The following is a 13,219-nucleotide window of genomic DNA, read 5'->3' on the forward strand; positions in this document are numbered from 1 at the left end:
ACCTGATAGCCAAGTGCTGTGCTTAAAGAAAAAAATTAAAGAGGAGGTGGCTCCTCTGGAGCTGCCTGCTTCCCAAAGATAAAGGAAGATGGAGTGCAGCACTCTGCCCATCCAGTACAGGAGGGTGAAAGTCATTGAGATAACCATAAGAATCGTTGTGGTGGAGACATCTCACTTGATGTAAAGGGAAAAGAAACAGGAGCATGCAATGCATTTCTGCATATATTTGAGTTCTCCTACTCCTGTGGAGAGAGGCCTCTCTGTGATCATAATTGGAATGAACTCATGAATAGCACATGTGAGCAGAAAGCAAATCTGAAGCTGCAAGCTGTTAGCTCACCCTGCTGCATGGTAAGGAAACATGTTGCATACTCAAGATATAGGGCAGGGAAGGACACATTCTCCTTACTGAAGAAGTAGAGCATTCACTAGAACATTCTCAACATTTTGGAGACCTCAGCTTGCCCCACCTAGCTCTGTCTTCCAGGCAGGTAGAGGTACATGGAGGTCTATTGTTGGTCAGCAGTCAAATATCTACTATGAGAAACTGATGTAATCTAAGGCAACTGCATGAATGTCATGACCAGTGATAGACACACAGCAACAGCAGGGGAACAACTATGGCTTAATCCTGCAACCTGGACTAAGTATTTATTTCTCTTTTACTGGAAGAGGAACTCTAAATGAGAGCAGCAAATACAATCTATTAGAAAGTCGGAACTATACACTGGAACAGGTTATACATCCACTTTAGACAGACTGTTGCAGCTAAGGCCAAGAAACTTTGGGAGATGTCAAATGGAGGCTCAGGGTTTGTCACAAGATGTTCTGAGACAGGAAGCAAACAAAAGCTTTCATTCTGCTTAAAGAAAGAGCTTAGCAACAAGCAGCTGTGGAGGAAGGCCCATCTTAAACATAGCCCTGAAGTGAGAGCAGGAGGGAGCCTTGTCCCCACATCTGCCTTGGGGACACAAATCTCTGCCTACACTCTTTCTGCTCCCAAGGAGAAGCATCAAAGACACATCATCTTGTCAGATCATTACTACAAGTTCCAGCAATATTTTCCAATTGCTAAAAAGGACTGCTGCATTATCTTGTCTGCATTGCTCTGCCTCCTTGTAATCCTGGGAAATTAAAGGCAGAGAAATTTTTTTAAAGGAAAAAAGGGTATACAAGATCTTAGAAAGGCACAGCATTGTTAGACAATGACTATCAGCTTTGGTTTCCTTTTTAAATCATGGTATACACTAGCATGTCCCTCACACAGTCATGCTCTTAGACTCCTACCCATGCATTTTAGGTTCTTGCCTTCATGATTGCCTTTGTGAGATTCTGAGGTCCAGTCACTTACCTCCTAGAACTCCAGACTCCATCTCTGGGCACTGAAATACAGGTATGGACAAGCATTCACAGGAGAAGATCTTAGTTAAAATAGCTGCATTGCCTTCCATCCTCTCTCCTCTTCCTGAAGACTGAGAAAAGACTTGTGGAGGAGTGCCATCACATTTGCCTGATTCCCTATTCATCCTCAGGGCTGTGTCCATGCCCTGATGCTCTCAGCAGCTCATCATCTGCCTTCGTGCTCCTTACCTCCAGCATCTGCAGACACTTGGCACAGCCAAAGTGGACAACTGTCGGGGAAGAGGGGTAACCAGAGCAGCAACACACATTTTGCCTGTGCTCTGAGCACGGGTTTCTATCAGTGAAATACATGCTGGATGTTGTAGGCAATGGAGATCCCTTCCAAGATTTTGAACACTGCTGAAATTTGACACACCGTCAGAAGCCAAACCAAAGCCACCTCGGCCCATTTGTGTTAAGTCAAAATTTCTGACTTTCAGCATGACACAGAGTAACAAACAGAGGCTGAATTTGAGTTTGATTTTTTTGTTTGTAATTTTTTATTAGTGCATTTATTTTATAAATTATCTGCTATATTTTGTAGGAGATCATTTTAGTTTTGCTGGGTTTAATATAACTTGCCAGTAATAAAACTAAGTTTCTCTCTCTGCTTTTCATAACACACGGATTAGCCATGCCAAGCAATAGTTCCTTTATCCAGAATAGCGCCCTTGGTGGTCCATCCGCCTGAATCTCCACCTATTTAACCACACCGTGGATTCTCCCTCAACCCCCTTCCTGGATCCCTCCTACCTTTTCCACTTCCAAGTTTCAGGAAAGGTAACCCCATGGGATGCCCAACAAGGGTACAATACCTCAATGTACGGCCGCTTCTGGCAAGCAATTCAACGCTGGGAACAAAGCTGAACCAATTCTGAGTTCTACAATCCTTTGTTTTGTTACAGTAAGGAAAATCCATCTGCGTCTGGAAAACCTTTGGGGGAAAAATATATTTGAACACAAATCCTTCCCCCTCCCGGAAACCATCCCAAGTGGGGTGTTCTTTGGGTTTATTGCCTCTTCCAGGAATAATGCCCCCTCCTGTCAGTCCAACCATTTTTTGAAAAAAATCCTATGGGTCCCAAGGGAATCATAATGGGCCAAAATGTACAATTTCAGCCCTAGAAATTTAACTAACTGTTTTTATGGCTGGAAAGGGTTCCCCCACTGGGCTCTACCAAGCTCATCCTCCCCCACTCCTACAAGTCAGGCTTCATCTTCAGCCAGAGAAGACAATTGGTATGGCCCTCTGTCGGGTACCCCCCCTCGGGGGCCCCCCTACCAGCTGTTTCACTTTTCCCTGACATATAATTTTGTACCATCTCTCCAAAGGAACATACTGCCGTGTCCACTTCCTTATCTATCACAGCTTCAGCCAGGCGAACCTCTTGGCCATTCCTAACAATGTGGGAAAAAAACAGCCTGCCCCTTTAAAATGTCCTCCTCCTCCTTCAGGCCCAGGTATTGAATCACCACATTTCTTTATCAGCCCAGCCAAAGAACGGTACCCCTGGCCATGCTTAACCATCTTGCTACAATGAACCTTGCAATCCATCCACACCCCCACTGCCTATCACCCCAAACCGTAGGTCCTCTCATATCACTTCCACACTTGGCTTAAGGCATCCATACTCAAGCAGAATCCCTAAGGGTTTGAAAGGTACTCTTTTTATTTTTTTTTTTTTGCTCCATTTAATAAGGGTTTAAAATGATTTCCACAAGTTCATTCTACTAATTAGGATGAGCCTTCTGAGCTGAAGAAACTTTTCACATAAACAAGTTTTCCCTTTGAAGCACTATTAAGTTCACCACTTACAGTAGAGAGTTTAAATCAATGTATTTTAGTGGCTTTCAGTTCTGTAGCTTAACCAGATAGTGTTGCAATGTGAGCCTTACCTCAGCCAGAGAGAGCTGGACGACTCCACTCTTGTCTTTGTCCAGGAGATGGAACACTTCTGAAAAGTAGAAGAAAGGTGAGGGGGGAAATTGGATATAAAACACAGTTTAGCATGTAGAGATACTGTCTGACGAAATATAGAGGTCTGGCTTTTTGCCATGATCTACTGGAAATTTAGACTGGTTCCATGAGGTAATATTACAGCTGTACTTCTTTCCTCCTACAAGTAATTTCTAAGCTGCCTCATGGGGTGGAATAGTCAGATCTACAGCAGCAAACTGAGAGTTGGCAGCAGGACAACTATAAATCTGATGTGGTAGCATCTGGTATGATCTAGGGACAAACCTGTAAATCAGGTCTGAGTAAGGATTATAAATGATAAATGGTACTATTTACAGAGCTGGAACAACTAGTGGGCCAGAGCACTGACCATAAAATGCAGATAGCTGTAAAGCAGAAGAACATGGTAGGTTATGAAAACATGTCCCCCCATCCTCCATGGTCATTCAGATGGAAAGACTTTTGCTGTTTCTCTGCTGCTTTCTCCAACAGACACCACTTTGCTGGCACTCTCACATTTACGTGAATTTGTTATGTTCACAGTTAAAAGATACCAAATACTTAATGAAACCCCACAGCTTTCAGGGCTTCCCCTTGGCTGATGAGTGGAGACACTTACTGAAGAGGGTCTCCAAGCGGATCATGCAGGCCACAAAGCCATCAAAATCAATGGTCAGCTTGCTGCAGGCATAGCGGAGGACAATGCTGTGTTGCACCTCATCATTGAGCATGAAACCTGAAGATGTGGGAAGCACACAAATCACTGACCCAGCAATATGCTGTCCTTGATGTGACTTATCCATGAACTTCTACAGCCCCAGACAGACCTGGGTGAAGGACTGAGGACTACTTTTTCCAGAAGGTCTGCTGGACTCCATCACCCACCTCTGATTCAGGTCTTTTCCAAAACCCATTGTGTTAGATGAAGAGAAGCATAAAGTTCCCTCACAGTATTTTGTCAGACTGCATATTTCACATTGTTTCACAGCATGACCAGTCCTGTGTTCCCCACATAAACCCCTAATTGGAGAGTCTTGGCACTGAAGCTGAATAGCTGTGATTGCAGTAAAGCCAACTGCTCGTGTAACACATTGGGCTCTATTCAGGCCCATCTTGGTGCTATTTCTGTCTCTGGATCATTCACAAAAACTCCACCAAGCACAAGACAAGTGCTGCTCTACATGTCTTTGAGCTGGCAAGCACAGCTCCAGAAGTGAATAGCACACATCAGAGGGGATATCTTTGGGGCATGCCTTGATTAGGCTTGTACCTTCTCTAGTGTAGAGAAAGGTGGTGGGAGAAAATGAAGGAAGAAGAGGATTTGGACATAGCTCTGAAAGAGCATAATCAAATTAGGAAATAATAAGGCTGAAAATAGAGCAAGTAATAATGAAACGGATAAGCAATGGTCACAACATGGACAAAAGTATCAGTGGTTCATGCTGCAGAACAGAAGAGAGGTTTTGATGTATATCACAGCAAAAGGACATAGTGGCATGTGACTGTCAGGAAGGGAGAATGGCACTGTCGGCACTGTGGTCTAGGACACAGGAGGGAAGAAAAGCCATTAAAAGGCTCCACTGCCCTTCCAGTGTTTGGTGATCTGAGGGTGTCCCCTTGCAGCATACTCACCTGCCTCTCTGAGGGCATTTCGCATCTCGTGGGAGTCAATGGTACCAGAGTAGTCCCTGTCCACTTTCTTATAGATTGCCTAGAACAGAAGGGAACAAGAGAATGTGGAGATGACTTTTTGGTATGCACCCATGCAGCAATCATAGAATCATAGAATTGTTTCAGTTGAAAAAGACTTCTAAGATCACTGAGTCCAACTCCCAACCTAGGACCACTGTGGCCATTGGACTATGTCTCCAAGTGTCACGTCCATGAGTTTCTTGAACACCTCCAGGGATTGTGACTTCACCACCTCCCTGGGCAGCCTGTTCCAATGCCTGACCACTCTTTCAGGAAAGGAATTGTTCCTAAAACCCAATCTAAACCTGTGAGCATAGGCAGGAGGGCTTTGGCTTTCACAGATAGGCAAGAGCAGGAGTGAAGACATGGTTAACAGGAGACTCACCAGAAGTTAGCAGCCAGAATGAAATAATCAGGGCTCCTCTAGGGTTTAACCCTCGTTTGCTGTTCCAGGCCTATGCCTGCCATCCTCCCTCTTGTGTGGCTAGATTAACAATCATGCCTACCTCAACTGTATTCACACCATTGCTCTGCTGTGTGGGCGCTGCCTCAGGTTTCTCATGGCTGGGACAGGGGCTGCTTCTTCCAGCCCAAGCTCTTTGAAATGTTAATGAGCAAGGGAAATGTTTCAAGCAGCTACTGGCAAGCAAGCAGACTGGGGAACACGTTCCCATGGGCTGGCAGCCTGCCTGCCTTCATGTTACATGGTGGCAGGCAAGCCATTGAGAAAAAATATCCTATCATTTGGCAAACACTGCAACAGGCAAAGTCCATTTTGCTTAATATTTCAGACATGATGACAGATGCTTTCTACTGCCAGTAGGTTTATTATCTAGAATTAGATGCTCCCCAGGCCAGCAGCTCAGGCTGGAATTGGTTCGCAGGGCTTGCTCTGCTGACACCATCCCTAGGACAGGGAGACTACTTCATGAACCCAAAGTCTTTTCATGAACCTCCAGGACAGCTGATCTACGCTGACCAGCATCAGGTATGGCAGCAGCACGTTGCCTTCGTTTCTTGTCAAACCAAGCATGTCCAGATTTTTCCTTCCTTTAAACTGCTTGATTCTGGGTGAACTTTGGGGGATAGTTAAACCCCCTGCCAGAAAAATAATCCAGCACTTCTTTAAGATTTAAAGAATACAAAGCCAGGGTTTTGTAGGTCCTAAAATTGTGTGTTCCTTATTATTTGCTGGTGCTCAGTTGGTAATGAAACATATTGCAACAGCAGAGATATGTTCATATCAGCTTTAATACAGCAGGCAGAAAGGAGCAATGTCTTTGCCCACAATGAAAGAGTGTTAATCTGGCTTTCCATAAAATTATTGAAAATTATAGGGAGTGGTGGGGTCAAGGTTAAAGAGGATCTGCTTGATGTCCTTTCAAATCAGAGGTGTTTCTGAGGCCTGGAACAAACTCCAGCCATGAGAAAGAAGGCTTCAAAGTATATCTGCCTATGCTGGTTTAACCCTGTCTCAGTTCTGAATCTCTGTTTGAGAGATGAGAGGGAGGGGGAGACAATCAGAAATAATATGTTACCAAATACTTTTGAATCTTCATCCAAAGTGTCTTGAATTCTCTAAGTCCCAAGGTGCCAGTCCCATTGGTCTTAGGGTGTTAAGGATTGGTTCAAAAATTAGGATTCCTCTAACATCAACAAAACTGGAATGCAACCAGTTCTGATAAAAACAAATCACCCAACACACTGTCATCTTAATGCCATGTTAGTTCTCATTTGTAATGCATCTCCATCTCATAGGCACATGCCCACAGCTTTACATTTGCTTAGCTAAAGCATGCCAAGAATTTCTAGGCTATCTGCACTCTCAGGGAATGATATATGGGATTGCTAAATTTATAAGCACTATTAGATTCACTCATATTTTGTACAGTTAAGAGTAGATTAGAGCCTTTAGGGAAAAACAAAACAAAACAAAAACCCAGGCTGGCTTCACAGCAGACAAGTGTTAGAAACCAGAGGCAGGAACCACAAGTGAACAGAGAGAGTCAATAGTCTCCATGTCCTTCAGGGCCTTGAACATCCATTCCTATGAACAATTATGCAGAAACAGAGAGCTAGCCCCCATGGTGCTGTATTTAGTGTGTTTCCCTATTGGGTTTGGGAGATTGTGGAGTGTAGGGCAAAGACATCACCTCTCCTAGCTGCCAGTGATCCCCAAGATCCACAGCTCATCCCTGCTGACCACAGCATGACCATGTAATGAGACCAGCACTAATGTAATCCTGGCAGCATATCTCTTGACCCTCCCAGTGCACTGGCTACCTTCCCAGCATGTCAAAGGAATACTGGGCAGATGTGCTAACCTCTTCTTTTCCTTTGGCTATGCAGAACTTAATTAGCTCCCATGTGTCATGCAGGCTATGCAGAGGAGAAAACACAGCATGTACTTGTGGACTTTGAACAGGCTTTCCAGCCTGCCTTTGCTGCTTTGAGCTCTGTGCTCTATATGCAATAGCTGACTTAGAGAGGGCAGTTGAGGTTTTGCTTATAACCTATCTCCTGCCAAGCATGCTGTCTATGCATCCAAAACTGCACAGGTGCATCCAGGCAGAAGGTCCCTGCTTCTTCTCCCTGCTATTTTTAGATAAAATTTTAAGCGATGAGAGATGCAGAGCAGGTGAGAGAAGCAGACAATAGTTAAACGGCTCAGGTTTCTTCCACCCTGAGCTGATAGAGCTGCTTGGTTGAATTTTATGGCTCCAGTATTGTGGAAGTGTAAACTCAGCCCATCTTTTCAGGAACATTTGCAAAGGAGATCCAGAAACTTTAAAGGTGATCAAATGGCACTCAAAGGATACATCAAAAAGGCTAATCATATCCCTGCAAGTGTTAATGCTGAATCCATCACTTTTGATATCTTTTCCTGTACAAAACGGAAGTAAAAATGAGTCAGAAATACTTTTAGACAAATATTTTTCTGCAGACAAGCTTGACAATATCAGCCACCTTAAAACCTTGTTAGCAAGGTAAGCACTCTGTCATTTCCTCTACTATTTCCCTTCAGCTGATTAACATGGCTTTGTCAGCACAGGAATTTGGGATGCTGATTGAGCGTGGTAAACCTCTATCTGTCCACAGAAGCAGCATGTTAGTATCATCCCATGACTGTCCTCTCAAGAAGGTACAGGAAATAGAGTGCCTCTGTGGGATATCAGCTGGCAGTGCTTGGAAATGGAGTGCCAGGTGGTATTTTTCCCCAGCCTGCCCCATATTAGAGATTCAACAATTCAGAAGAAACTCAGCTGAGGGAAGACACAAACTCGGTTTTTCATCACCCTTAGCTGATAGAGGTGGGGTTTGTTAGCACAGACTTCATTTGTGTGTTGATAGACCCAGGCACAGACTTTCACTCTGACCAAGCAGCAACCATATGTCTCACCATTTCAGCCAGTGCCTCTCAGCTCATTCAATGGGAACTGCATGAAGTTACTTACTCTTTGCCAAAACTCGGTTTAGGATAGCTTGAAGATCAATTGCAGTCACTTCACAGTCCTGAACAGAAAACAAAACATACTTTAGGTGCAAACACAAAATTTGCTGCCAAACATAAAATCGTTACACAGTATCACAGTATGTCAGAGGTTGGAAGGGACCTCAAGAGATCATAGAGTCCAACCCCCTTGCCAAAGCAGGATCACTTAGGGTAGTCTGCACAGAAATGCATCCAGGTGGGTTTTGAAAGTCTCCGGAGAAGGAGACTCCACCACCCCCCTGGGCAGCCTGTTCCAGTGCTATGTCACCCTCACTGTAAAGAAGTTTCTCCTCATGTTGAGGTGAAATCTTCTGTGTTCAAATTTGTATCCATTGTTCCTTGTCTTATCACTGTGAACCACCAAAAAGAGCCTGGCCCCTCCACTTGACACCCACCCCTCAGATATTTATACACATAGATGAGATCCCCTTGAATCACTGAATTGTTTTGGCTGGAAAAGACCTCAAAGACCATCGAGTCCAACCATCAGCCTAAGACCAACACAGCCATTAAACCATATAACATTCAGAGACTACTCTTCTTCCATATCTAAGGCATGTAAATGGAGATCTTCAGAAACCCTATTTCTTAGCTCTTCAAGTGGGAAATAAATCGTTTTTAGGTGCCATGGTGACATGACCCAGTAAATGTTGTCTTTTTGACAGATTTGATTGAATTGAGTAATTGTCTTCTTTCTCACCTAAAGAGGATCAGGAGAGCATTTGAGATTTTCCAGGCTTACAGAAATTGCAACCAGGCAGTACTAAAATTGCCCTCTCAAAAAGGTCTTCCTAAGTAACAAGATGTTTTGCCTCTCCAAGGCCAGTGACCACCTGTTCGTTAAGAGAAAATCTGACATGACAGCCACAGGCTGGCACAGCAAGGCTTTGTAGATACTGAGGGTTGTCAAATACAATAAATAGAAAGTTCAGCAGATGGCTTTCCAGTTCCTGGGGGTTCAAAACAAAACGGAAGGAACTGGCCAACGAAGCAATTGTTGGACTTATATGCTAACTCCACAGATAATTTATTTCACTGTGGGATAACATTTTTGCAGCCCTCACATCCACCACTCCTATTTTCAAAGTTATTCCATGCCCTGCATTCCCAAGGGCACAAATCACATGTTGCACTCGTAAGAGGAGCAATTCTGTAAAACTGCTCTATTGTGAAATAAATTGAACTGAAGCTGTGAGTTGATAAAAGGGGAGAACTGCTTGGTTTTTTGAAGACCAGACAGTAAAAGAAATCAGCAAGACAAATATTTACATAATCATAACAGAGAAGTCCTAGTCTTTTTCTTTCACTTTAATCCACTTACCTCTCCAGAGAGCTTTTGAAACAGAGTCTTGAACTCATCATCTATATCTTTGTTATCAACATGAGGCTAGATGAAAGAGATGAACAAGAGTGTGGTTTACAAGGTGGTTCTAGAAAGCAAGCTATGGATAACATAAAGGAGCTTTACAGGAGGCTATTTACAGCCACAGAAAATGACCACATGCTCTGCAGTGATGGCAAAGTAGAGGCACTACTGAGAATCACAGAATGGTTTGAGTTGTAAGGGACCCTTAAAAGTGAGCAGGGACATTGCCAACTACATCAGGTTGCTCAAAGCCCCATCCAGTCACACCTTGAGTGTTTCTGGGAATGGACATCTACCACCTCTCTGGGTAACCTGTGCCAGTGTTTCATCACCCACATTATAAAAAAAAGTCTTCTATGTATCTAGTCATAATCTCCCCTCTTTTAGCTGAAAAACACTAATTCTTGTCCTGTTGCAACAGGCCTTGATGAAAGACTGTCCCTATCTTTTTATAGGCCCCTTTTAAGTACTAAAATGTCACAATAAGGTTTCTTCTTAACCTTCTCTTCTCCAGGTTGAAAAACCCCAGCACTCTCAACCTTTCTTCATAGGAGAAGTGTTCCAGCCTTATGATCATTTTTGGGATCCTCCTATTGGATTCACTCTGATAGGTCCATGCCTTTTCTGTGCTGCGGGCTCCAGAGCTGCACAAAGTACTCCAAGTTAGGTCTCAGCAGAAAAGAGCAGAGCAGCTGAATCATCTCCTTTCACCTACTTAAATCACAGCCAGCTAAGGGCTGGCTTCATTTGGGAGTAAATACTTTCTAAGATTAATGAAAAAGCTTTCTTCTGCTACCAGGACAGTTGTACAAATGTGAAAATGTTGCTGCACCTGGCCATAGCAGTTCAGCAGTTCCTTGGAAATCTGCTTTTGCAGTTTCTCTTGGGCTTCAGGAAAATAATTTCTTTCTGTGGAAACTATCATTCTGTGCACTCCCTACCTTCTCCTACCTATGCTACATGGAAGGAAAATTTAACATGTTCCAGTCAGGTCTACAAGAGTGAGTTGCTGAGCCACAGGGGCCCAAGTACACAAAAGTACATGTGAAACTAAGACATAGAGATATGTAACGAATCCCCACAACCAAAACACATACTGTAACCCCAGCTCAGAGGAGAAATAAAAATCTTGCCTTTATTTTGACCCCACATTATGAAGAAGTAGTCTGCTAGGAAAAAAAAAAATATTCTGCCTTGTTTAGACATTTACCTCATATGGGTTTGCAGACACCACGTCACCAGTTGTCCTGAGGGAAAAACAAAAACAGAACAAACAGAATAAACAAACAAAAAAAAAAAGAGAGAAAGATTAAAAAGCCATCCAGAAACTATGAGTCTACCATTTGCCTCTAAAAGTTTGCAAAACAAGATGTCTTAATATAAGGTGTTAGCAAATGCACAGGGGCAGCCCATAGGTTTTCTGCTTCCCATGCTTCCCATCCCACCTCTGTCTGTTCCACCTCTTTGAATATACCTTCCCTGGGAAATACAGCCTGGTTGTTCTTGTCTCATAACAAAACTCCTGTTTTTTCATTTAATGGCTGCTATCGATGCAACAACCTTTAAAACCATCTCCTCGTTGTACTCCCACACCCTGCACTCTTAAATTGTGAGAACTTCTACTTCATGGATCTGAGGGATCTAGTTACTACTCGAGTGGAGAGGTAGGAGATGATGGAGGCTGTCTGAAGAGCCGTGACTCTCTGTCATGAGTGTGTATGTTGCATGTGGTAGGAAATAAGGAAAGGAAATAGGTCCTAGAAATGGGTCTATTTTGCTGGTTAAGTGAAAAGATTGAGTGTAGGATCATGGAATCACAGAATTGTTTTGGTTGGAAAAGGCCTCTAAGATCAAGTCCAACCATCAACCCAAGACCACCATAGCCATTAAACCACATCATAAAATGCCATGTCCACATGTTTCTTGAACACCTCCAGAACATTTCCAAAACTCCACCACCTCTCTGGGCAGCCTGACCATTCTTGCAGGAAAGAAATTCTTCCTAATATCCTACCTAAACCTCCCCTTGCACAATTCCAGGCCATTTCTCTCATCTGACACTAGGGAAAAGATGAGGATGAGAAGAGAAGGCTCTGAGGAGACCTTATTGTGGCTTTCCAGTATCTGAAGGGGGCTACAAGAAAGCTGGAGAGGGACTTTTTAGGGTGTCAGGTAGTGATAGGACTAGGGGGAATGGAAAAAAAAAATTAGAAGTGGGTAGATTCAGATTGGATGTTAGGAAGAAGTTTTTCACCATGAGAGTGGTGAGACACTGAAATGTGCTGCACAGGGAGGTGGTTGGAAGCCCCATCCCTGGAGGTTTTTAAGGCCAGGCTGGATGTGGCTCTGAGCAACGTGATCTAGTGTGAGGTATCCCTGCCCATGGCAGGGGGGTTGGAACTAGATGCTCCTTGAGGTCCCTTCCAACCCTAACAATTCTATGATTCTATGAGAGTGCAACACCTGACCTTTCCCTTGCTGTGCCTCGCCGGCAGAGGAAGCTTTAGCCAGGAGATACGCACTGTGTTTTAGCATGCTTCTCAGAAAAGACTCGCAGGCAGAACTCTCCGTTTTTGTAAGGCTCAAAAGTGGATGGCACTATGAGGTACTCTCCACAGGGCAACTTCAAGCGGCTGGAGACTTCACGCAGATTGACGTAAGGATCAGACCGGGCTGCTGGTTGGTTCCTTGCGAAGAAAGCACGGCTTGCATGGATCTCTGCGCTATTTTCCAGCTGTGGCAAACGGGGCTTGGTTAGAAGCCTTTCGAAAATTCACTGGTAAGTCACCCACTCTGTTTTTCAATTTCAATGATTTAGAGCTTTTCTTAGCATAAAACAATAAATCTATGAATGATGACATAAAAGACAACGGCCAGGGTTCTGTCGTGGGGAACAGTCATGCAGATAATTAGAATGGGCAAGGAGCTTTCTCCGTTAAAAAATTATATTTCACATCCCTCGTTGCAATCTGTGATATAAAATAAATAAAAATATCATAATGCATGTTTATATCTGGTTGAACTAGTACCTACTGTACTTAAGTTTTCCAGGTATTGAACTTTTTTGTTTTCACAGGCTGCTCAGAGACAAATCTACATTCCAGAATATTTTTGATCAATTTATGTTATGAGATAAATGTCCTAAAACACACGAAGGACATTGAAATGTTGGAGTGGGTTCAGAGGAGATGATCAGAGGGATGGAGCACACACACACCTGTCCCCGCAAGGGGACAGACTGCAAGAGTTGGGATTGTTCAGCCTGGAGAAGAGAAGGCTCTGGGGAGACCTTATAGTGGCCTTCCAGTAC

At 43.6% G+C, this 13,219-nt stretch overlaps 1 protein-coding gene across 1 annotated transcript in view; it reads right to left on the reverse strand.

The window, feature by feature from the left end:
- Window positions 1–1,518: 1,518 nt before the first annotated feature.
- CAPN8 (calpain 8) overlaps window positions 1,519–13,219 on the reverse strand; it is a 36,964-nt gene continuing 25,263 nt past the window's right edge. Inside the window, exons 12-22 of the mRNA XM_054397253.1 lie at window positions 12,432–12,643; window positions 11,120–11,156; window positions 9,865–9,930; window positions 8,506–8,563; window positions 7,870–7,934; window positions 6,589–6,657; window positions 4,991–5,069; window positions 3,978–4,094; window positions 3,298–3,356; window positions 2,155–2,335; window positions 1,519–1,631 (exon numbers count right to left, since the gene is read on the reverse strand). Of these exons, the coding sequence (XP_054253228.1) occupies window positions 1,519–1,631; window positions 2,155–2,335; window positions 3,298–3,356; window positions 3,978–4,094; window positions 4,991–5,069; window positions 6,589–6,657; window positions 7,870–7,934; window positions 8,506–8,563; window positions 9,865–9,930; window positions 11,120–11,156; window positions 12,432–12,643 (1,056 nt within the window). The remainder of the gene's footprint in view (window positions 1,632–2,154; window positions 2,336–3,297; window positions 3,357–3,977; window positions 4,095–4,990; window positions 5,070–6,588; window positions 6,658–7,869; window positions 7,935–8,505; window positions 8,564–9,864; window positions 9,931–11,119; window positions 11,157–12,431; window positions 12,644–13,219) is intronic.

This window comes from Indicator indicator, chromosome 2 (genome assembly GCF_027791375.1).
Source record: "Indicator indicator isolate 239-I01 chromosome 2, UM_Iind_1.1, whole genome shotgun sequence".
Lineage (NCBI taxonomy): Eukaryota > Metazoa > Chordata > Aves > Piciformes > Indicatoridae > Indicator > Indicator indicator.